Source organism: Rhinatrema bivittatum, chromosome 5 (assembly GCF_901001135.1).
Source record: "Rhinatrema bivittatum chromosome 5, aRhiBiv1.1, whole genome shotgun sequence".
Taxonomy (NCBI): Eukaryota; Metazoa; Chordata; class Amphibia; order Gymnophiona; family Rhinatrematidae; genus Rhinatrema; species Rhinatrema bivittatum.
In genome coordinates, this window is record NC_042619.1 from 214674070 (window position 1) to 214700506 (window position 26437).

The 26437-nt window shown below is 44.1% G+C and overlaps 1 protein-coding gene across 4 annotated transcripts in view; it reads right to left on the minus strand.

Annotated features, from left to right (window-relative positions):
• Positions 1-26437, minus strand: part of DDX3X (DEAD-box helicase 3 X-linked) — a 293692-nt gene that overhangs the window by 185363 nt on the left and 81892 nt on the right. For 2 of the 4 annotated variants that reach the window (XM_029603138.1, XM_029603137.1), the window contains exon 4: positions 23960-24019. The exons of the other annotated variants lie outside the window; for them this stretch is intronic. In XM_029603138.1, coding sequence (XP_029458998.1) covers positions 23960-24019 — 60 coding nt within the window. The remainder of the gene's footprint in view (positions 1-23959; positions 24020-26437) is intronic. 4 annotated transcript variants of the gene reach the window in all.

Consider the following 26437-nt stretch of genomic DNA (forward strand, 5'->3'; position numbering starts at 1 on the left):
TACATAAAACCACATAGACAAGATTGCTGTTGTCCCAGTTGGCCAAGTGTTACTGAGGTCAGTTTTGTGCTGCATGAGCACATTGTTGGGGGCCACAAATGTGAACTGCAGACAGTCAAGTGACAACAACAAAAAAAAAAAAAAAAGTAAAAGCAGTAAGCAGTGTCAATACAACAGATCACCTTTAACATTTACTTTGAATATGCTTTAAGGTTTGTGGATGCTGGAAACCTGCCAGTTACCTAAAGTTCTAACATGGCTTGTGCTCACATTTACTTACATCATAAACTATTTCATGGATCACTCAATCTTGGTAACTAAAGCTGATTTTACACAACTTAAACACTAATAGTACAGGTGTCCATGTCTAATACTATGAAACCATGCCTAGATTATCTTAATGCAGTATTTGGATCTTTAAAGTATAGTTTACTTCATTCTTTATTCTATTACTGCTTTAAAAATGGTTCAAAGCCTCTAAATATCCAAGCTTTACATGTTTTGTAATGCTGGAATGGGATGAGTCACAGTTTATTCAATCTGTTTATGGGTAGCATGAGTAAAGGGGGGGGGGGGGGGGGGGGGGGGGGGAGTTTTACCTACTAAAACTTTTAAGCCTTTTCAGACCAGACCAGCATGCCTTGGTTTGGCCATTCCCCCCAAGCAGACTGAAAGACTCCAATTCACTAATGCAACCCCTATAGGACACAGTGAAGCCTGTAACACTTCAATGTAACTATCAAAGTAAAACACATTAAACTGACCCCTATTACTGGTTGAGATCTCTAGAGCACTCACGTGGGCATCCTTGCATGCTCTCTAAACATTAGAGATTAGATGTGCAGGTGACCTCCTTTGGGGACAGTCTTGAGGGCAGGCTTATCTGGCCAGCTCTCACCCTGAAGGTGGTATGAGTACATTCCATGTGTAAACTGGTTTGCAATAAGGAAACATGTAAATTAGTAGGTAAGAAACCTAACTGTCCTCAAGACTCAACTGAATCATTCTGCCCATGAAGTCACCCGACTGATGTAAAATAGGTTCAAAGCCCTTTTGGAACCAACAAGCCTGGATAAATGTAAGTCGAACTGAGCCTCTTTAATCCATCTGGCAATAGTAAATTAGAGGTTGCACTTTTTGGTAGTCAGAAAAGGAGGAAAAATGGTCATTTCCTGAAAGAATGTGTTTCTTTCAAATACTTGAGCAATACTCTCTTCACATCTAAGAAGTGATAGACCCCCACACTTGCCTGAGGAATCATGCTTCCTGAAAGATTCACCAACTGGCTCAAGTGAAATGAACTTTTGGCAGACATGGGACCATCCTAATGGATACTCCTTTAAATTATACATATGGCTCCCTACATAAGAACTTAACTCATGTCACACTGACTAGATCACCTACAGAAAACCTTCAGATGCACCTCTCATTGGTTCCAGTGGTGCCTCATATAGCACTCAGGTCAGATTTAGATTCCATGGAGGAAATCTGATGGAGCAGAGGATGAAAATGTTGTGCCTTTAAAAAAAACCACCACCACCACTGGATGAACCACTGTAGATCTCTAACTTTCCCCCTATAGACGTAACTTGTGTCTTCAGAGAATTCAAGGCTAAACCTTTTAAGGCTAAACCTTTTAAGGAAAAGCCATTCGCCCCTCCACAACAGAACGACCTCACCTCACCACTTAATACCATAAGACACAACTACTTCAAAGATGCACCCACTTACTATTCCCATAATCAGGAACAAACTAAGAACACACACAACACCGACCTCCCAAAACACTTCAAGACAACAAAGACTAATCTCAACAATGACTTCTCCAATCACTCAACTCTTAGGTCTCTCACTTTTCACGTTAACGCTATTCAACGTAGTCACTTTCCAAAAAAATGCATATCCTCAATGATTATCTTATAGAAGTCAACCCAGACCCATGCGCTATCACGGAAACATGGTTAAAACCTTCAGACATAGTACTAACAAACCAGCTGCCCACACAAGCCTACGACATTATTTCACTATCCAGACCAAAAAAAAAAAAAAAGGAGGCGGCCTTCTACTGGCCGCTAAAAAACATCTTGGTCTCACTCTTCAAACTCCACCACGAAACTTGAATTCTCTCTCTTCAAGTCAGATCATCTACAAATATGCCTCATCTATGCCCCACCAGGAATGCTAGAGTCGGATCCATCACTTCTTATAGAGCTGATAGCCAAATACATCAACTCAGACAAGCCCACCATAATCTACGCAGATGATATTCAGTTCTATATCCCATAAAACATCTTGGTCAGCAACACTATCTTTGGTCTCTCTCTATCCACCATAAACTCCTGGTTTTCTCATAACCGGCTAAAATTAAACTCCTCAAAAACTGAAATTATACATTTATCCTCTATTTCAGATACTTCAATAGGTCCACCACCACCACCACATCTGTCAATAAACACCACTATACCCATAACACGTCAAGCTACAAACCTAGGTATACTTATAAACTCAGATCTTTCCATGAAGCAACATCTCTCCTCACTCACCAAAAAAATCATTTTATAAACTACGGCTTCTAAAACATCTGACCATTGCTTTTCTACCGTGATTACCGAACTATTCTTCAATCCCTAGTCTTCTCCGTCTCGATTATTGCAATGCTCTTTACCTAGGACTACCAGATTCTTCACTATACCCCCTTCAACTAATTCAAAACAGTGCAGCCCGAATACTAACTAGAACTCCTTTACACCATCACATTACTCCAATTCTCCAATCATTACATTGGCTTCCCATAAAGTTCAAGATAAAATATAAAATTCTTTCCACTATTCATGGTTTAATTCACAATCCAACTTCCACCTGGCTCTGCTCATTATTACGGATTTACAAACCCACAAGACACTTAAGATCACTTACCCAAAATCTCCTAGATATTCCCTCACCCAAACAAGCCAGATTAGATGTCACCAGAAAGAGAGCTTTCTCGGTAGCCGGTCCTATCCTTTGGAATTCACTCCCAAACCCTCTCCGATCAATTTCAAATCCTTCTCGTTTCAAAAAATCACTTAAAACTCATTTGTTCCAACTCGCATTTCAAACACTTACTCAAGACCAAATATAATACTCATCTCACCCTATTGCCACATTCATAATTCTCACTTCACTCTTTCCCCCCCCATCCCCTTTACCACTTCTTCATTCCTTCTATATTAGTTACGTCTCCATTTTTTTCATGCCCCCCTTTTCCCCTCCCCTCTTTTCCTGCAATAGCAAGTCCTATGGCAACAAATCTTTATTTTTATTTGAGTAATTAATTTGATTTATTTTCAAGCCAGAATTTTTCTATTGACTTTTTTGTATATTTTAATTTTGATTGTTCTTTTAAAAATTTTATTTTAATTAATGTAAACCGTTTTGACAAAATTTATTTTTTATAAAGCGGCATATAAATACTTTTAAATAAATAAATAAATCAATCATGGGTGACTTCAACTTGCATGTGGACTCACACCCTCAATCCACAAACTGTGAAACAATGCTCACTGCGCTCAGTCACTTAGGTTTTACACAAATAGTCAAAGGTCCTACACACAAGGGCGGACACACGCTGGACCTCATATTCATAAGTGATAGGAGAATCTCGATCCCTTTCCTGCATAGATGGACCACAGCAATAGAGGCATTTTGTGAACACTTGGTGTGCTGATAGGCCAAAATGGAAGTGACTTGTATTGGTAATGTTTTTTTGTTCACTTGAAAACAAAGGTAACTCCATGAACACCAATACATGTGGATGTGGATTATGCATACATGAGATCTAGAGAGCACATCCAGTTGTTGGGTTGTAGGAATGGTAGAATGATTGAGAGATGTCATCTTGAATCTTTCTGAATAAGGTTTGAGAGTCCAAAGGTCCAAGATAGATCAGAGCGCCCCCCCCCCCCAGGATGAGGAAGTATTGGTGTTTATATCATGGTAATAGTTGGATATCATGCTGTCTGAAGCGATTAAACAGATTGAAACTCCTGCGCGAAGAAGAACATGGTCCTTTTGGTTTCAAGATGGGGCAGTTGTGGGATCAAAAAGTTCGGCTGTAACTTCTGTACCACTCTGAGAACTCAACAGTACGATTTTAGAGGACCAGGTCTGAAAAGAGCAGGATATCCTACCACCTATAGCTGACAAAGGCTGTGGCTAAAATCTTCAAAAATTCTGTTACAGTGTCTGGTTGTTGCCCTGCTGCTTTTTGTGGGCATTGAGCTCTTACATGTCCCATTGCTTGGATCTGTTGCCTCAGTCTGGTAAGGAGGTACCCTGTAGGGACTGAATGGTCTATATTGACATCTCTGGTAGAAAGACTTCATAAAGTTGGGTAGAATCTGAGGAATATTGTTCCGTCAATATCATAAGTGAAGAGACCACAGTGCTTTGCTCCTTCGGTTGGGATACGGTTTCTTGTAATTTGTCCTCAAATAAGTTCTCCTTTACAAGGGAGATTAGCCAGCTTTAAGTATGCTCGAAGCCAAGCAATCCTGCAGGCTATTGGAGCTGCTGACATCCTAGCTGCTGTATCAAAGGCCTCGTACACTGTATGAAGATGGCGTAAGCCTTCCTACATGTCAGTTTTGGCTTTGTTCTCTAGTGAGCTGGTCTTCATACCCTCTCTTTAGGTTTCAAGACTTGCAAGCATTCATACAATTATTGGGTGATAGAGAATTGATGTTGCTGAATACTGAAGTTCAGCATTGCTGCTTAAAAAGCATTTATACTAAAATCTAGGTATTAAATCTCTTCCTGGTGGTGAATCTTCGCCTTACTTACCCATAGTGTCAAGATTTTTACATTCTGTATTTCAAGTCTGTTTTCTGTAAAATGGGAGGCCCTGATAAAGGAGATTCCCAGGATTTGTCCAATAGGCCTTCCAGGACTACATGAGACGGATGTGCAGTCTGCTCTGCAGGATGTCAAAAATATTGAGAATCCTATGCACCTCTGATCTTGATCTGGCAATTTGTTTCATCTATTTTTAGGAGGGAACCCACCTTTTCAATGATCTTTGGAGTATTGAAAATCCTCTGGAGGTGAAGACTGTGCTGGAATGTCCATGGGAGGAGCCACTGGAAGTCTATATGTCCCTATCAAGTTCTAAGACTGTTGGATTCAGGCCTTGGCAGCTGTTCTTTCCCTACAACTTCCTCAGAGGTGAGGTGGGAGGGAAGTGATCATGACCATAAGTTATCTTCTGAGGCACTAGAGGATTGCCTAGTGTGGTGGGTAGTGGGCATGGAGGCAAAGGAGGTCTGTAAAATGTGAAAATTTGGGACATGGCTTATGAGGCCACACCATCCAATTTAGGGTTGGAAGGGGGGGGGGGGTGTTCCTTTCTTTGCAGAGGTGAACCTACCTCTTCCCTCCTTCCTGAATGGGTTTACAGTCTTGTTTTGGAAGATGGTAATGCCACCAAAAGAATTGAGGAGTCCGGTTCCCTGTTCCTGTGTGACTGGATCTGGTCCTCATGAGACTTGCCTTTTGGCCAAGGATTCCTGAGTTGAGATTGTTTCCATTTTTGCTTAGACATCTGAAAGACCTGTGAACACTACTTCTGGGAGAGGAAGGCAAAGACCTGTCCGAAACCCTTGTCTGTATCAGTCTGATCCCCAGCGTTCCCCTGCAGTAAAAACTACCTGAGGGTCCACATGCCATAGAGCAGTGGTGGTGAACTTATGGCACACGTGCCCACATGAGGCACTCAGAACCCTCTGTGGACATGTATGCTGTTGCTAGGGTTGCCAACAGTCTGGATTTTCTCTGGACAGTACAGCTGCCTAGCTCCATGGCCGCCTGCTGACTGTGCCAGCGGTGGTAACCGCGCAGCCGTCTCCCTCCTGCACCACCGCCAGCATCTGCCGTTGCCAGGCTGCTGTCTGGTCTTTCTTCCCTGGTGTTGGTGGCCACAGGTGGCCAGAATCTGGGGACTCCCCAGCATCTACCCCTTGCTCTTCGGGTAGGCAGTCAGATTCCTGCGCTCTCCATTTTCTGATGCTATTTAAAGCCCCCAGTGTCTGGGCAGAAATTGTTGAATTGAATTTGCTGTAAATCGCTCATCTTGTTAGCTTCCTGCCAGCCAGTGCCCACTTTCAGATAGTCTTGGCAAATTAGTGCAGACATTTCAAGAGCTGCAAGTCTCTTCATTTTTCCAGTTATTTACTGTCACACAAAATTTGTGCTGCCTTTTTATGTATATAATCTCCCTTGGGTGGGGGGAAAAAAATCTAAAGTTTAAAACTGGCCTGAAAACTGGTCACCCCTTTCCTAAAACGTGATCAGCTAGTGTGCGAGGAGTTCCAAATGTGTATTTAAAAAAAGTGATGTTCTGTTTTTTAGGTTTCTAAACGCTCATGCAATGTTTGTCATTAGCACAAATTTAATGGCAGTATTGTAGCAAAAGCAGAACAGTAGCTGTCCAGTTTACCACTCAGCAGGAACTCCTCCCCTAGATAGTCTCAATCACAACTGAGGAGACCTTGCTCCCTAAGCATGTTTAATTACCAGTTGGCCCCCGTGCTTACGCATCTGCCATTGCTATAGTGACGGCCAATCTGAGCTGCTTGCTGTTATCTTACGTAGAGGCGCACGGCCGGGTGGACTATTTGAGGCTTTGTAGGTTGGCACTATCACAGTTTGAATGCTGGCCTCGATTATGAAGAGCTTATGGTAGTTCGTGGTGGAACTAAACTAAAACCTCAGTATTCAGGTTAAATTGCGAGTTGGCACTTTGCAATAAGTGGATTTTGGGTTACAGTTTGGGCACTCTAAAGGTTTGCCATCACTGCCATAGAGCCTGCTAGGCTCCTTCATGTTACTTTAATTTAGGTTGTGTTGTGAGCATGTTTGTCCTTCACCTTTCCTTTTGACATGTCAATATGTTTTGTATCTGTGCTGCATTGTGCTCAGTTCCTGCATCATGCACCTATTTTGAGCTTTTTTTAGAATTTTTTTTGGAGGCACCTGCTCGACTGCTCTTGGCTTCAATGGTGCCTTCGGGTCTTTGGGGGGTTTTCACCTGAACCCCTATCTTCAGGCTCTCTGGAGAGTTTCCCCACCTGGCTCCAGCCTGCTGGGGTTGGTTCCAGCAACACTGCTCGTTTTGCTGGGGTTAGCTTCAGTGAAGACAATGGCGTGGTGTATCTGGGCATATGAGCACAATAACCTGTTCTCCCTCAGTCTGGTGATTTTTTTTGGCTCGATGTTGGGCCCTCAGGACATCCTGCTGCAGTCACGACAGGATGCTTGGTCATAGACTATCTCCAGGCACAGATAGCAATAGTTTTGTCCATCTGTAACAGTCATAACTTTGCACACTGGCAATACTTAAGGTCTGAGGCTTTAGGTGCCATGAGCAGCACTTAAGTGCTTTTTTGGCGTACAGAGGTGTGAAAGAAAAAAAAGCTTGAGAAGAACTAGAACTGAGCAACTAATCAAGCAGGAACAGCAGCACAGGTGTGCAGAGCAAAATTCTGTAGCTGTGGAGAGTTTTCCCACCTTGGGCTGCCAGGGGGAACATAAGAACATGCCATACTGGGTCAGACCAAGGGTCCATCAAGCCCAGCATCCTGTTTCCAACAGTGGCCAATCCAGGCCATAAGAACCTGGCAAGTACCCAAAAACTAAGTCTATTCCATGTTACCATTGCTAATGGCAGTGGCTATTCTCTAGGTGAACTTAATAGCAGGTAATGGACTTCTCCTCCAAGAACTTATCCAATCCTTTTTTAAACACAGCTATACTAACTGCACGAACCACATCCTCTGGCAACAAATTCCAGAGTTTAATTGTGCGTTGAGTAAAAAAGAACTTTCTCCGATTAGTTTTAAATGTGCCCCATGCTAACTTCATGGAGTGCCCCCTAGTCTTTCTACTATCCGAAAGAGTAAATAACCGATTCACATCTACCCATTCTAGACACCTCTATCATATCCCCCCTCAGTAGTCACTTCTCCAAGCTGAAAAGTCCTAACCTCTTTAGTCTTTCCTCATAGGGGAGTTGTTCCATTCCCCTTATTTTGGTAGCCCTTCTCTGTACCTTCTCCATCGCAATTATATCTTTTTTGAGATGCGGTGACCAGAATTGTACATAGTATTCAAGGTGCAGTCTCACCATGGAGCGATACAGAGGCATTATGACATTTTCCGTTTTATTCATCATTCCTTTTCTAATAATTCCCAACATTCTGTTTGCTTTTTTGACTGCCGCAGCACACTGCACCAACGATTTCAATGTGTTATCCACTATGACACCTAGATCTCTTTCTTGGGTTGTAGCACCTAATATGGAACCCAACATTGTGTAATTATAGCATGGGTTATTTTTCCCTATATGCATCACCTTGCACTTATCCACATTAAATTTCATCTGCCATTTGGATGCCCAATTTTCCAGTCTCACAAGGTCTTCCTGCAATTTATCACAATCTGCTTGTGATTTAACTACTCTCAACAATTTTGTGTCATCTGCAAATTTGATTATCTCACTCGTCGTATTTCTTTCCAGATCATTTATAAATATATTGAACAGTAAGGGTCCCAATACAGATCCCTGAGGCACTCCACTGTCCACTCCCTTCCACTGAGAAAATTGCCCATTCAATCCTACTCTGTTTCCTGTCTTTTAGCCAGTTTGCAATCCACGAAAGGACATCGCCACCTATCCCATGACTTTTTACTTTTCCTAGAAGCCTCTCATGAGGAACTTTGTCAAACGCCTTCTGAAAATCCAAGTATACTATATCTACCGGTTCACCTTTATCCACATGTTTATTAACTCCTTCAAAAAAGTGAAGCAGATTTGTGAGGCAAGACTTGCCCTGGGTAAAGCCATGCTGACTTTGTTCCATTAAACCATGTCTTTCTATATGTTCTGTGACTTTGATGTTTAGAACACTTTCCACTATTTTTCCTGGCACTGAAGTCAGGCTAACCGGTCTGTAGTTTCCCGGATCGCCCCTGGAGCCCTTTTTAAATATTGGGGTTACATTTGCTATCCTCCAGTCTTCAGGTACAATGGATGATTTTAATGATAAGTTACAAATTTTCACTAATAGGTCTGAAATTTCATTTTTTAGTTCCTTCAGAACTCTGGGGTGTATACCATCCGATCCAGGTGATTTACTACTCTTCAGTTTGTCAATCAGGCCTACCACATCTTCTAGGTTCACCGTGATTTGGTTCAGTCCATCTGAATCATTACCCATGAAAACCTTCTCCATTACGGGTACCTCCCCAACATCCTCTTCAGTAAACACCGAAGCAAAGAAATCATTTAATCTTTCCGCGATGGCCTTATCTTCTCTAAGTGCCCCTTTAACCCCTCGATCATCTAACGGTCCAACTGACTCCCTCACAGGCTTTCTGCTTCGGATATATTTAAAAAAGTTTTTACTGTGAGTTTTTGCCTCTACAGCCAACTTCTTTTCAAATTCTCTCTTAGCCTGTCTTATCAATGTCTTACATTTAACTTGCCAATGTTTATGCTTTATCCTATTTTCTTCTGTTGGATCCTTCTTCCAATTTTTGAATGAAGATCTTTTGGCTAAAATAGCTTCTTTCACCTCCCCTTTTAACCATGCCGGTAATCGTTTTGCCTTCTTTCCACCTTTCTTAATGTGTGGAATACATCTGGACTGCTTCTAGAATAGTATTTTTTAAACAATGACCACGCCTCTTGGACATTTTTTACTTTTGTAGCTGCTCCTTTCAGTTTTTTTCTAACAATTTTTCTCATTTTATCAAAGTTTCCCTTTTGAAAGTTTAGCACGAGAGCCTTGGATTTGCACACTGTTCCTTTTCCAGTCATTAAATCAAATTTGATCATATTATGATTACTATTGCCAAGCAGCCCCACCACCGTTACCTCTCTCACCAAGTCCTGTGCTCCACTGAGAATTAGATCTAAAATTGCTCCCTCTCTCGTCTGTTCCTGAACCAATTGCTCCATAAAGCTATCATTTATTCCATCCAGGAACGTTATCTCTCTAGCGTGACCCGATGATACATTTACCCAGTCTATATTGGGGTAATTGAAGTCTCCCATTATTACTGCACTACCAATTTGGTTAGCTTCCCTAATTTCTCTTAGCATTTCACTGTCCATCTCACCATCTTGACCAGGTAGGCGGTAGTATACCCCTATCACTGTAGTCTTCCCTGCCACACAAGGGATTTCTACCCATAAAGATTCAATTTTGTATTTAGTCTCATGCAGGATGTTTATCCTGTTGGACTCTATGCCATCCCGGACATAAAGCGCCACACCTCATCCCGACTGCTCCTCTGTCATTGCGATATAATTTGTACCCTGGTATAGCACTGTCCCATTGGTTATCCTCTTTCCACCATGTCTCTGAGATGCCAATTAAGTCTGTCATCATTTACTGCTATACATTCTAATTCTCCCATCTTACTTAGACTTCTGGCATTAGCATACAAACATTTCAAAGTTTGTTTTTTGTTTGTATTTTTATTCTGCTTTTTAATTGATAGGGATAAGTTAGAATTTTTTAGCTCAGGTGAGTTTTTAGTTACAGGCACTTGGACTACTTTTCTAATTATTGGAACCTCACTTTCGGGATGCCCTAATTCTAATGCATCATTAGTATCCTTTAAAGATACCTCTCTCCGAACCAAGCGCTGCTGAGCGACTGTCTGCTTTCCCCTTTGTTCTAGTTTAAAAGCTGCTCTCTCTCCTTTTTAAAGGTTAGCGCCAGCAGTCTGGTTCCACCCTGGTTAAGGTGGAGCCCATCCCTTCGGAAGAGACTCCCCCCTTCCCCAAAAAGTTCCCCAGTTCCTAACAAAACTGAATCCCTCTTCCTTGCACCATCGTCTCATCCACGCATTGAGACTCCGGCGCTCTGCCTGCCTCTGGTGACCTGCGCATGGAACAGGGAGCATTTCAGAGAATGCTACCATGGAGGTTCTGGATTTAATCTTTCTACCTAAGAGCCTAAATTTGGCTTCCAGAACCTCCCTCCCACATTTTCCTATGTCGTTGGTGCCCACGTGTACCACGACAGCCGGCTCCTCCCCAGCACTGTCTAAAGTCCTATCTAGGTGACGCGTGAGGTCTGCCACCTTCGCACCAGGTAGGCATGTTACCAGGCGATCCTCACGCCCACCAGCCACCCAGCTATCTACATTCATAATAATCGAATCACCAACTATGACGGCCGACCTAACCCTTCCCTCCTGGGCAGTAGGCCTTGGGGAGATATCCTCAGTGCGAAAGGACAATGCATCACCTAGAGAGCAGGTCCTGCTACACCTGGTTGGTGCTCTCCCATTATGAGACCTTCTTCCTCCAAGGCAGCACCAGGGCTGCCAGTCTGAAGTTGGGACTGGACTACTATGTCCCTGAAGGTCTCATCTATATACCTCTGTCTGCCTCAGCTCCTCCAGGTCTGCCACTCTAGCCTCCAGAGATTGGACTCGTTCTCTGAGAGCCAGGAGCTCTTTGCATCGCATGCACATGTACAACTTCTCACCGGTGGGTAAAAAATCATACATGTGACACTATGCAAAAGACTGGGAAGCCCCCCTCTTGCTGCTGGACTGCTGCCTTCATCTCAATTTTGATCAGTTCCTAGTTAAGTTTTAGGTTGCTATGGGAGTAGGAATGTGTCTAACTTCCTTTAAATGTATTAGTGAATTCACTATGTGTCTGGTAGTGGCCTACCGGGGTCTGATCGAATTCTCAATAAAGTTTTTGTTGATAGATATGCCAGACAGCATGGCTAATTCAGCCTGCTTAGAGGGGAAAATTACAATTCTTTTTTTTTTTAATTTAGTACTTAGAGCATTAGAGCTTTCTAAAGTTACATGTCTCATACATTTACAAAAGTAAGACTTTTTGCTTACGTTGAGCAGGTTTTGCCTTGGCCAGATTTCAGGGCTGAGTTCACTTAGAGTAAACTGAAAAGAGCATTTACAATCTGGCTGTATTTGTCTATTCTTTATTTCTTTAAGTAGCATTAGTGAAGATTTAACTGTTGACTCTTGAGAAGTTTAAAGAATTAATGGTGTGATCTACAATTTTATTTTTTCCACACTTTTTGGGTCAATATTTTCAAGGGGTACTTTCCAGGAGACAAAACAGAAAACTTTAAAGATGTCAAACAAGGCACAGGTGTGGATACCTACCTTCATTGCCATCTCAATCTGTGTGTGCCAACTTTATATTATCAGCCCAAACATTCAAGTGTATGCAAACTTTTGAAGAGGACTTGCTATAGTTATTTAATGATTAAAATTATACATCACAGAATAGCATAATTTGAAACATTAAAAACAGACATGTTTTATCTGATCACTGGTTTCTTAAAATGCTATACAACTTACAAATTCTGCCAAGGGTACGTAAACTTATGAGCACAACTAACCACAAGCAGCCACTGATCTCTAGCTGAGGTGCAAATAAGATTCACTAAAGGCCTATTCCAGCCTTTCTGCTTCCCACAGAGAGACTATCCTACCAGAATCTGTGCAAACTGCAGCCTGAAGAGTAAGTGTGGTCACTTCAGGACATAATGCTTGCCATACTGGGTCATAAAGGGTCTATCAAGCTCAGTATCCTGTTCCCAACAGTGGCCAAGCCAGGTCACAAGTACCTTGCAGGATCCCAAGGGATAGAAAGATTTCAAGTTGCTTATCCCAATAAGCAGAGGCTTTCTGCAACTCTCCCTTAATTGTTAATAGACTTCCTCCAGTTACTTGTCCAAACTTTATTATATATAAATCCAGCTATACTAATAGCTTTCACCAATCCTCTGGCATTGAATTCCACAACTTAATTATGCACTGAGTAAAAAAAAAAAAATCTTCACCGTGTTCCCCCTGGTCATTCTACTTTTTGAAAGAGTAAACTGATTTACTCACTCATTCTATTCCACTCTATCATATTTCACCTCAGCCATCTCTTCTCCAAGCTGAAGAATCCTAACCTCTTTAACCTTTCATAGGGGAATTGTTCCATTCCCCCTTTTATCTTGATTACCTTCTCTGTACCTTTTCTAGTTCTGCTATATATCTTTGAGATATGGTGCCTACCTCCATCCTTCAAGGCTGTGCTCTTCACCAGAATGGTTGTCTTTATGATTTGATACCAAGGCATCAGCCTTTGGGTCCTCGAATAGCAGTGGATATAATTTAGACACAGCTGTGTCAACATGCAAGCCAGCCTCCAGTCCCATTCTACATTAGCCAGACTCCTCACTGTTCTAGGCCAAGGAAGACTAACTGGTTTACGAAAGCCCTCCAAAATAAGAATCTTCCACTTGTTTCCATAGGAGTTTCTTCAATACTCCATTTCATGTAGGCCTGGGCAAGCAACGTGGGAAGCCCATCTTTTCTGAATAACTTGAAAACGCAAGGACCATCTCCCTCTAATGGAAAAATCCTCCCCTTGGGTCACTGTGTTAGATATCCCAGAGACCCCACTTCTGAAGATACAGAAGCATTATTCCAAATTGTCTTCCTGTTCTCAGGGCCGGTACAAGGTTATTAGATACCCTAGGTGAAGCTTCTGCCTTGCACCACCTCACCCCCCCCCCCCCCCCGGCCCCAACTTCAACCTCATTCACGCCCACTGAGCGTGTGCTTCTCTGGGCATTGAGTGAGAGGCTCCACTCAGCCCCACATGGCTGTTCTGGCATCCCCTAATGGTCAGTACCTGAGGCGACTGCCTAGTCTAATAGGACACGCTGGCCCTGCCTGCTCTAATGTGTCTTTGCCTAAAACTTTTCCAGTAAACTTAGAATTTACATTGATCTTCACAGAGGTTTGTCCTGCTTAAAACAAGTCTTCGTCCATAAGCAAGAAACTCAAAACAGAGGATTCAGAACCACCTTTAAAGCAACTCAGTTTCTGAAGCCTACACAAGGCCTAGATTCTTCTCTCCTTGTATAGATCTGAAGGATTCCTTAATTCCTCCCTGTGGCACTGCTTAAGACTTCAAAATACCCACCGTTTCCCTGCTAGTTCAACTCCCCCAAAGGCATTAGTTTCTGGTATGGTAATAGATACACTGGGTCCTGCAACTCCACCACCAACGTGGGAGACTACAGCAGCCACCTCAGTCAAAGTATGCTGTGACTTTTTAGAAGCACTACTATCAAGGGCTGACAAGAGCTGCCATGGCAACCCCTACAGTACTTCCAACACTGATAGTTCTCCATTATGAGGAGACAATTTTACTGCCTGTTCCTTAACTTACCCCATTGGGGATAGGACCTAAGCAGTCAAGGTGTCTTCAGAACACTAGCTGGAAGATACCAGAAACATTTAGGAAAAATATTAACAAAAAGGTAAGAATGCTTTCCTAAAAAGGGAGGATTTCTGCCCATCCACAGGAGCAAGGATCCAGTTCACCAGGGATTGGGCAAATCCCAAACCCAGGGAGAAGGAGCCAGATTCTGCTAACAAGAAGGAAGGAGAGAGCCAGCACAAGAAAATTATTCCTTACCTGCTAATTTTTGTTCCTGTAGTACCACAGATCAGTCCAGATGGTGGGTTATGTCCCCCGTCCAGCAGATAGAAGTTTTGTTCTAACTCCGAGGGAGGAGCCCTCTTCAGTACATAGACTATCAAAGCCATAAACAAAGACGGAGGGATCAAGTAACCCATCAGACCCTAAACTGGTAATTGAAAGAATTTGAACCAAATTAAGGCCCTGAAGGCAACTTGCAAACAGAGAATTGTGATGTGAAAGCTCCGAAGAGAAAACAGAATCGAGCAGCAGCTTCACTGATAGATCCCAACCAATCTGAGGGAGGGCGTCTGGACTGATCCGTGGTACTACAGGAACGAAAATTAGCAGGTAAAGAATTTTTTTCCCTGTATGTACCAGGATCAGTCCAGACTGTGGGATGTACCAAAGCTTCCCTACTGAGGGTGGGCCATAGATAGCCTTGCTCAAATGACCCAGTCGCCAAAGGACCCGTAGGTCGAGGGCCTAACATCCAGGCGATAGGGTCGAGCAAACATGTACAGGGACTTCCGCGAGGCCACCCTACAAAGTTCTTGCGATGAGACCGAAGAACTCCCCGCCCAGGGGGACGCCTGTGCGCGGGTGGAGTGAGCCCACCTCCCCAGCAGGGGAGGCTTCCCCGCTCCAAGGTAAGCGTACATAATGCCTTCCTTCAGCCAGTGGGCGATAGACGAGGCCAGATGATCCCCTCTTAGGCCTGGACCAAAGGACAAAGAGGTGATCCAGAAGCCGAAAAACGTTGGTGACTGCCAAATACCGCAGCAGACATCTCTTAACATCGAATTCGCGGATATCCCGAGCTGCCCCTGATGAAAAGGCAATTCCACCGTCTGGTTAAGGTGAAAGGCAGAAACAGCCTTGGGTAGAAACGAAGGGACGGTGCGCAAGGCCACTCCAGAATCGGGGAACCGCAAACAACTCTCCCGGGAAGCGGGCCCAGGGGCTGGGAGAGCCTGGCCAGAAAGGCCTGATGAATCCTCCGGACGAATTCCGGGGAGAAAGCCGTTGGAACCGGGAGAGGTCTTGGAAGAGGGTCCCCCGAATGGTGCACGGTGACTGCTGGTTGCACCGGGTCCAAAACCGGTGGCAGACTTGAAACAGAGGGCTCCCCTGCCTCAGAGGCTTCTGATCCTCCAGGTCCTGCCGCAAAATGGCCACTGTTCCCATGCTCCTCGGGATCGGGGCCGGCTGCTGTCTACCGCTAAGGTCCTGGCTTCTCGCGTCCTGGCCATCCCCCTGCCGCAAGCTGCCCTCCCCACCAGGGAGGCAGTCTGCACAGAATCCGGCTCGGGAGAGCCGGCCCCCTAGGCGCCCACACGCAGCGTATGTGGAAGATCGCGGCATGGCGCGTGGGGGGAGGCGAAGCGCGGGAACCGGCTGACTGATGCGCCGCGAGCACCAAGTAAGCGCAAGAGCTGCCGTAGGCCCCCCTAATGACCAAAGCCCCCAACACCGGCCAGGGAATGGGACCTCCCGGCGGCAGCCCCAGGGAATGTGATGTCGTGGGGCCACGGGTTGTGAAGTATCCAAGGGATGGGGGGGGGGAAGAGGTTGGCACCACCAATGTGCACCCCAGCGGCGCAGCCGAATCCAGAGAGAATCTGAAAAAGAAAGGACAAACGGCACTTACCCCAGCTACCCAAACAAAGCAGTAGTGAGAGGACAGACCGAAGAAAGAAGCAACCTGTCCGCAAGTGCCCTGAAGGGAGCCAGCCAATGGGGCTCTCCCTAGACTTTTTTTTTTTTTATAGAGAACTTGATCCCTCACCAGAGTAAAATTAACAAAGAGGCAAAACTGAGGAAAAAACCTACAATTAGCCTATATAGTGGGGAACTGCTGTTCCCCAACTATCTGTTGGAGTCAGAAAAGTACTAAAGAGGGATAGAGTGGGTGAGGGCTTATGTGGCTCCTCCCTCAGAAGTTTTGTTCTGACCATCTACTGGACGGGAGACAACCCACCGTCTGGACTGATCCTGGTACGTACAGGGAACATTTGCTTTTGTTTTCTGTCAAAATCCTGGGACAAAGCTAAGGGAAGGGTTACCAGCCTCCATGAAACCTCCTGGGAACAATTTGTCTAAATCTATGCTGTAGGATTCAGCACTACCATCTACTTGAGAAATTCTAAACTGCTGCAGGCTTCACTGTTGTCCAAAAACCAAAACTCTGCCTCCATCTGATGCTGAGGGTGGGGGTAAACAGGTATGCTGGACTAGTTTAAACCCGGATCACAACTAAATCTAGGACATGCTCATTTCAGAGTTCACACCAATCTGTTGCAAACAACTCAGTGAGTTAAGAAGCCACAGAAACAAAAACAACCCCTCCTCCCTCAAAGATGTGCATTTAAGCAATGCCAGTTTTAGATTTAGTAAAGCTGGTTAGTAGCCACATTAATATTTTTCTCAACAAAAGCATTTAGTGTTCATACCAAGAGCAAGTTAGAAAGATCAACTTTTGAAACTTAAGTTAGACCAGCCAATATAAAACTCAGGGTTTAGTTTGTTTTACCACCCTGTTAAATTGACTCACTATCTACAGAGTAATCCTATATTAACATAGTCACCTGTATTAAATTTGTTGTGTGAAGGGGAGGAATCATTCTACCAACTTAGGTAGAGGAGCATAGAAGTCTGGAAGGCAAGTTGTCCTAGATTTCATTTATATTGCACTTCAAAGTGGATTACATTCAGGTACTATAAGTATGTCACTGTCCCAGAGTACTTACAAACTTAAGCTTGTACCTGAGGCAATGGAGAGTGATGTGACATGCCCAAAGTCACAAGGCATAGCAGCAGGATTTGGACTCTGGTTTATAGCCTGCTGCTCTACTAGGCTACTCTTCCACAGATCTTACACAAGTTATGTTGTATGGCTCATAGCTGAGAGATATCTTTGACAGTGTGGACTGCAATAACTAAGCAATTGGTCTTTCTACTATCTATTCTAGAAACAATACAGTCATTGAAAATCCAGAAAGAATGGGTAATAGCCAAGTAAAAATGAAAAATGTGACAGTAAGTACCTAATCAAAAAGCCACATGTGGGAGATCACGTGATGCGGTGAGAGCGGTCGGTTGCAACTGACTTCTCTCCGGAAGGCTCACCCGGCTCTCGGCCTCTAAAACCTGCAAAACCCTAGGAGCAGACCTCTACTCGACGGATTTGGACCCCCACATGTCCATCACTTCTTTTATGTCCAAATCGCCGAATATGGCACCTAAGCTAGCTAAAAGGGACAAGGAACTCCCTAAGGGCCCGGACCCCAAAATGGCGCCCGGCTCCCCAGGCTTGGGGACGGGAGAGCCTTCACAGGTGAACGCCCTGTCTTCCTCTGTGGTGCAGGCTATCAAGGATGCGGTGCTCGCGGCTCTGGAGGGCAAATTAACCGGGATTTCAGATCATCTAGCAGAACTCCGGGACTCCTTCCAAGAATATGCTCCCCGTCTCACCCAAGTCGAAGACCGTACATCATCTCTGGAAGACGCGGTTACGGAGTTACAAGGGAAAGTACTTACCCTTGAAAACAAACTTCAGGAGCAGATGGATAAGGCTGAAGACCTTGAAAACCGTGCTAGAAGATCCAACATCCGATTCCTGGGCATTCCGGAAGCCTTAGAGGATAATTCCCTGCGTTCTACCTTTCTAAAATGGCTGCCGGAGGCTTTAGGCCTTCCAGAATTGCAGGGGTCCCTGGAGATCGAGCATGTGCATAGAATCGGAGTCCGGGGTCCGGCGCAAACTAGGCCCCGAGTTGTTATAGCAAAAATTCTGAACTACCGACATAAGGAGCTTCTCATGCAAGCCGCACGGAAGAGTGAAAACCTGCAATTCCAAGTGCGCTTAGCCCCTGATTATTCGGCGAAAGTGGCGGCTCAACGGCGGGCGTATGTGCCTGTGTGCAGTGCATTGATTGCTAAAAATATCCGTTTCGGTATGCAGTTCCCAGCAAAATTACGTATTAATTATGAAGGTAAATGGCAACTGTACAACAGTGTGGACGAAGCCACTAAGTTTATGGACTCTTTGAACAAGTGACTTTGAGTGTGCTGCAGGTCTGTTATGGGGGATGCTTTCTTCTTTTTCTGCTGTAATTTGGAGGCAGGGAGTCGGCTCTGAGCCGACTGAACACTCACATTGATCTTTGTTCAGACTTAGGATCTGAACGGGTTATCAGGGTATGTTTCAGGGGCGAGGGAAGAAGGGGGGGGGGGAAGGGAGACGGAGTTCTGGTAGCATTCAAAATGTGGGATTTTCTATATGTACCTCTCTTTTCTGCACTACCTCTTTGTGTTCAGTGTGGGGGACTTAGAGGACTTGGTCAGCTGGGAGCCGGTCCTCTATCTCAAATATGTGACGTTATCTTTTCTATGTCTCTACTTTGATGACCATGGGGAGTAAGTGTAGGATCATATCATGGAATGTGGATGGCTTAGGAACCCCTGTTAAAAGGAAAAAAATCTTTCAACATTTACAACGCTTGCGCGTTAATATAGCTTGTTTACAAGAAACACACCTTTCAGAAATTGAGAGTAAAAAATTGTGTAGGGAATGGGTTTCTGCTTGTTACTTTTCGGCGGCTAAGGGGAAAAAGGGGGGAGTGGCCATCTTAGTGAATAAAAATACCCCATTTACCTTTCAACGGGAGGTTGCAGACCCGGAGGGCAGATTTATCTTGGTGACAGGCACTTTAGCAGGGAAACAGGTGACCATATGCTCCCTATATGCCCCAAATATATATGACTGTTTTTCTCAACCATTTAGCCACGACACTCATGACAGCCACACAAGGGGAACTGCTCTTAGTCGGGGACTTTAACAGCTTCGTTAATAGCGCTCTGGATAAACCATTCCTGCCTACCAGCTACAGACCTACCTCGGACTCATATGTCCGGCACTTGTGTCAGCACCTAGAACTTATTGATGTCTGGCGTACTCTAAATCCCGAGGTAAGGGAATACACGCATGTCTCTAGAGCGCATGCCACTATGTCCCGCATCGATTATATCCTTATTCCTACCACCCTTTTTTCCAGCATTGCGGGGGCGGACATAGGATCTATCATTATCGCTGACCATGCTCCTATTTGGGTGGATTTATGGCTATCTTCAACGCGTCCCGGTCACAAATTCTGGAGGTTCCCGGGTCAGCTAATGGTTGATCAGGAATTTCACCGCTATTTGAATGACAAATGGGGGGAATACGTCACGCATAATGATCAGCATAGTGGAGATCCCGTTTTATTCTGGGAGGCCAGTAAAGCTGTCCTTCGAGGAGAGGTGATAGCCTATTCAGCCTTGAAGCGGAAAAAGTTAAATGCCGCTATCCTGCAGTTAGACACTGAGTTGCAGGCAGCAAAGCACGCACTGGCTATAGCTCCCACGGTTTCCAACAAGGAAACTTATAGGGCATGTCTTAACGCTTTAAATGCACATTTGCATGTCCGAGCTCAACGCTCTATGAAGGCCTCAGAGCATTTCTTTTTTCGCTATGGCAATAAGTCCAGTAAGCTGTTGGCCCGGCTGGTGGCTACCAAACGGAAAAAGACTTTCATTGGTAGTCTCACCTCCTCGGTAGGCATAACCTCCCACACGAGTGAAGATATTTGCGAAATCTTTCGCTTGTTTTATGAACACTTATATAGCGAAGACAGATTAGGTGGGCAGGCGGATGAAAATCTGTTTTTTCAAGATTTACAACTGCCACAGATTACCCCTTTGCAGGTAGATCTTTTGACCAGACCTATTTCCGTGGGAGAGGTACAAGGTGTAATTAGAACAAGTAAGAACCACAAAGCCCCAGGTCCTGATGGCCTTACCTCAGAGTATTACAAAATTTTAAGCCCCTCTCTTGCTACCTCTATGGCAGCTTTCTTCAATCGTGCCTGGGACGTCCAACGCTTCCCTGCCCAATTTAACAGGGCATACATCACAGTATTACCTAAGCCGGGTAAGGACCCTCTTCAGGCATCATCCTATCGTCCGATTTCCCTTTTAAATACGGACCTTAAGATATATGCCCGAATTTTAGCAATTCGCATGAACTCGGTCCTGCCGAGCATAATATCCTCGCATCAGGCAGGTTTCGTGAGTGGCAGAAACGCTGGGGCCCATGTCATACGGCTTATCTCTGCTATCGAATCCTCCCACCACTGTCAAATTGAATCAATGGCTGTGGGATTTGATTCGGAGAAAGCTTTCGACCGGGTTTCTTGGGAATATATGTTTTCGGTTCTTCACAGGTTTGGGTTCCCGGAACATTTTATCCAGGCTATCTCCATTCTCTATACAAACCCGGTGTCTCAGATAGTGGTAAATGATTCACTCTCTAATGGGTTTCAGATTACACGAGGGGTCCGCCAGGGGTGCCCTTTATCACCCATATTGTATATCTTGTCTTTAGATCCTCTGCTCCGTAAACTGGCGGAAACACCGCTGGTCCGCGGCCTGCTGCATCATAACAATTCCTTTAAGGTGGCTGCTTTTGCGGACGACATGCTGGTTTTCCTTAGTGATCCTGTTGTGTCTCTGCCGCATGTGTTACAAATTCAATCTGCTTTTGGGAGGTTTGCGGGTTTGAAAGTAAATGTGGATAAGTCAGAGGCGTTGGATGTCTTGGGTACGTTGCAGGGAAAGTGGGTTGGGGTATTCCCGCTGCGATGGGTCACACATTCACTCAAATATTTAGGGGTACATATACCGGCGGATCTTAACCGCCTCTATGTGCTAAACGTTCTCCCGCTAAAAACGAAATTACTCAAGAATCTTTCTGCCTGGCAAGGTTTGCCGTTATCTTTATCTGGGAAAATATTGCTTCTAAAGATGATGGAAATCTCGAAATGGTTGTATTTGTTTCATATGCTGCCTATCTGGTTGAAAAAAGGGGATGTATGTGACATTCAAAGAGGTATTACCTCCTACTTGTGGAACGGTAAACGGGCTCGTGTCCCGTTGCGGGTGCTCATGGCCCCTAAACAAGAAGGTGGGCTTAACTGTCCCGATTTAGAAAGCTACAATCAAGCTAGCCTCCTTCGGCATGTTAAAGACTGGGTCTGTGACACCTCTTCCTATTCTCCTTTGGACCTTTACAAAAACTGGTTCTCTCCTCATGCTCCGGGAGCAGTTTTGCAGCTTCAAGCTGCCCAACTTCCAACTTATATTGCAAAAAGCGTGGTGGTGCGCCCTATTAAACTGGCATGGAATAAACTATGTCGAAGGATGCAGATTTCCTCAGGGCCGCATGCTAATTTGCCTATTCGAGGCTGTATACTGTTTCCGCCGGGTATGACATACTTGCTCTTTCAACGGTGGCATCATTTGGGACTAAAGTTCATGAATCAACTATTCGACGAGGTTATACAACCTCCACAGCTACACAGTTTTTTGGCATTGCAAGCCCATTTCTCCTTACCGAATGCTGATTTCTTTGGATACCTACAAATCAGACATTTTTTGCTACAACAACAAGGTCTTCACCCGGGTTTTCTCCAACATCATAATGCTATTCGGATTTTCTTAACGGGTGAAGACGGCAAAAGAAGTTCATGCTCTCAATTTTATGCTGCCCTACAATGTTTAAATCCGTGGCCCGTCTTAGACTTAGTGGCTGCTAAATGGAATCACATGTTTTCACTGAATGCGGCTCGTCCTCTTGTCAAGAAATGCTTTCTGAGAATACCAAATTCTGTTGAAAATGTTCTGCTGCGGGACAAGGCCTACAAATTTTTTCATCACGCCTTCTACTCCCAGAAACAAGCTTTCTACATGGGCGTTGCACAGAATAGCAATTGTGATAGATGCGGCCTGCATAATCCAGACTTTCGCCATTGCTTTTGGGCGTGCCCTAGTCTACAGATATTCTGGGGATACTTACAACATCTGATCCATAAACTATGGGGATGTGTCTTACCATTGGACCCGACAATCTGGTTATTGGGTGAAATCCCAGAACAAGTTATAACTCTCACAACCAATCAGTTGTTGCTTTTTGACAAAATATGCCTAATTGCCAGAGATTCTATCTTGGCCCAATGGACAAATCCTACACCGTCGTTCTCTCTAGTCTGGCGGGGGAAGTTTCATAAAATACTACACTGGGAACTGCTGTCTGCAAAACACCACTCAACTCAACGACACGATAAGGTCTGGAACATCTGGGAGCCATATGTTAAACTGCTCCCCGATACCGAGAAGACTTTGCTTACTACGCGATGATGTTTCCCTTTATTGCTCTGTGTTTTTGAACTGTCTTTACCTCTCGGGACCATAAAATTCATGGTACACTGACTGGACTGGGCGGGTTCATGGGGATGTCCTGTGGGGCTGGATAGGACATATACTGATCTGATATGCTATGATGCTTCCTGTGTCCGGTCATTACCCCTTTTTCATACGACCATGAGATCTAGATCTTTTAGATTGCCTCCTACCTGATCGCAGATTGTATACGGTCAACTTATGTTGGTAAATGTTTGTATTTCCTAATGTGATTCTATACTATGTATGTCTGTTTATCTTGGATGCTACTGCTGCTCTTGGGAGGGGGGGAAGGGAGGGGGGGGGGTTCGTCCAAGAATAATATTAAAACCCAGTTACTAGTTGCCCATTACACAAGGTCAGAATTTTGTACCGGCTATATACTTATACATTGTCGCTTTTTAGCCGGGACTTGTGGTAGATGAGTTTGTTTTTTCTTGTTCCTTGATCCATGTCTTGTTTCATTTCCCCTTGTATTCTTCCTATGTTACGCTTTGGATCAAAATTTTCAATGTGTTTTTGTACATTGTATTTCTGGTTATGATATCGTGTATTGTTACTATGGGCCTGTGACTGAATAAAAATCATTATACAAAAAAAAAAGCCACATGTACCATGCTGAATCAGATCAAATGGTTCAGAGTTCAGCATTCTGGTCTCCAACAGTGGACAATACAGGTCACAAGTGATGTGTATAAATTAGTTCCACTTCAATTTTGTTGAATAGGTTCCACCCATAGATGGAGCTATAAATTATGGTTACCAAGTGTAGAAATGGTTACATTTAGATTTTCTTGCATTAGCAATGGAAGTCATGCCTTAACATTCAAGCATGAGGCAACATACTCAGATATATATAAGCTGCATGCTTTCCTAAATTTTAATGTGATTCAAATGTGTCACTATTAAGCTTATCTAATGAACAGAACCTTGCATGCTACAGTTGTAGCTATATAAGCTTCAGTGATTACATGAGAAATTGGATAAGTTAAGTTCAGAGATTTCTACCACACTGATATCTTTTGAAAACAATCTTAATTCAGGTACAAGTAAATTTTCAGAAAAATGTTAGTGAATATTGCATTATTCAAGCAGGACATGGAAACCCCACAACTTTAAATTCTCATGCTTCAAAACCAAATTCCCCACTAGCATCAGTCCACTTACAACTCCTTGCTGGTGGCACTGAATGGCAATGGATGCTCATGTAGTCACAGACACTCCCTGCTGCAAAGAAAGGAGTAATTCTGCAGTCAGAGCTGGCTTTAAGAACACTGCTGCAAGCACTTCTGCATCTGCTTATGTTACAACTGCAACACCAATCTCGTATTCAGCAGTATCATAGTGCAATGTGAAGTCTGTTGGTTTAGTTTCAGGCCCATGACTGGAAGGCACTAATACATGGGCCCTTGCTGAAGGCAATCACTGCAGCAACTTGATTAAGTTGGTAAGGAGATATGAAATTGTGGATAAAAATCCCCAGGTAATGGTTAATGAAGGTTCCACATGCCAGTTCACAGCACTAGTTTCAACTGAGCTGGAAACTGCTAGATCAAAAACCCCCAGCAAAATATTTTACAGTGCTTAAGTATATAGTATATCCAGGAGCTATGAAGGAAACTAGAAATTCACTTGTTGAACCACATTTGATTTCTGCTCATTCAATGTTATGAAAACTAACAAAGTCGTTGGTACAAGTATGGGACAGCAATGAGATCAAATAGTTCACATAAGCCAGTGCTACAACAAATTGCCATGTTAACCTTACAGTTTGGGGAAAATAATGATTTTGATTTAGTGTGGTAATGAATTAGGGAAAAAGATTCATAGTTAATATTTGATCCCTATGGTTTAAAGGAGACAAATAGAATCATTTTTAATATGTGGTTAATATTCATGACAACTTACTTTCTTTATATTTACTCAGGGCAGTTGTTCAAGTGACTGCCACTGGGGGTGGTATCCTCTTAGCATTTCCTATTATGTTTTACTATATGTATCATGCCAGAAGCACTATAGCACTATTTATAAAGCACACATTTTGGAAACAAGTGGGTCTGAAGTCAGTTAGGGACATCAAACTTTACCCATTCCTGCTTCTTGCTCTACAGGTAAGCAACTCTGCTTTGACATGAAACAGGTGTTCTCCTAGGACAGCAGGATGTTAGTCCTCTCACATGGGTGACAGATTGAGCCCAGCACAGAACTGAGAGTTCTAGAATTTGAAACCAAACATGCTAACAGACATCTACGAGTGACTTCCACATGGAAATGCTGAACTTCATGATAATGGCCATACAACAAGGAGAGTTCTTAACCTCCATGGACCAGAGGCCTACTTTCATATGCCAATCTGGCAAGAACATTTCCTACACTTTTCAGTACTGGGCCACCATTATCAGTTCCAGGCGCTGCCCTATGGCCAGGCTACTGCCTCCAGAATGTTTTCCAAGATTAAGGTGGTCATAGCAGCTGCACACAGAATCCCAGTGCACCCATACTTGGACAACTGGTTGATCTGGGCAAAGTCCTTGTGACCAGCAGAGTGACCTCCCTGCTTCAGGAGCTTAGTTGGGTCATAAAACCTGGACAAAGGCAATCTCAAACCCTCCCAGCCCTTGGAATATCTGGAAGTCCAGTTTGACACCAAGCAGGGCAAAGTCTTCTGCTCTCCCTTCCACTTGGATAAGGAATTTGATATGCCAAGTGTGTCAGTTGACTAACACGATATGCCAGATGGTTAAGAGCCTTCTTCAGATCCTTCATTTGAAGGAGTCAATGCTGGAGGTAGTGCCATGACAAGGGCACATGCAAACACTTCGATGCTTCCTGCTGTCACGTTGGAACCCGCCGCCTCAAGACTATTCTAGTTGCCCCCACTTACCGATTGAAATATGCTCTCTGCAGGAAGCTAATCCAGGCAAGGGTGTAACCCTGTCCCCATTGAACTGGCTGGTCCTCACAGACACAAGCCTCCAAGGCTGGAAAGCTCACTGTCAGGAACTGACAGCCCAGGGGAACTGGACCAAGAAGAGTCACTCTGGAACAAACCACCTGGAAGCCTGGGCAGTCAGATTAGAGTGTCTTCAGTTCAGCCACATTCGCCAGGGTCAAGTGGTCTGTGTAATGGTCAGACAATGCAGCAGTTAGCCTACATCAACTACCGGCGAGGGACCAAGAGCCAGCAAGTGTCACAGGAGATAGATCTCTTTATGGAATGGGTGGAAATACATCTACAGATCTTGTCTTTCCCTGTAATGTGGGAGGCCGCCATGCTGGGCATGCCCAGTAGGTGCCAGTCAAAGTTCTAGAAACTGACAAAAGTGTTCTGTGATTGGGCTCCATCCTGATGTCACCCATATGTGATGACAACCATCCTGCTTGTCCTGTGAATACAGAGGCATGACATTTTCTGTTTTACTAACCATTCCCTTATTTCCTAACCATGTTTGCTTTTTTGACTGCTGCAGCACACTGAGCTGACAATTTCAAAGTATTATCCATTAAGATACCTAGATCTTTTTCCTGGGTGGTAGCTCCTAATATGGAAACTAACATTGTGTAACTACAGCAAGGGTTATTTTTCCCTATCTGCAACACCTTGCACTTGTCCACATTAAATTTCATCTGCCATTTGGATGCCCA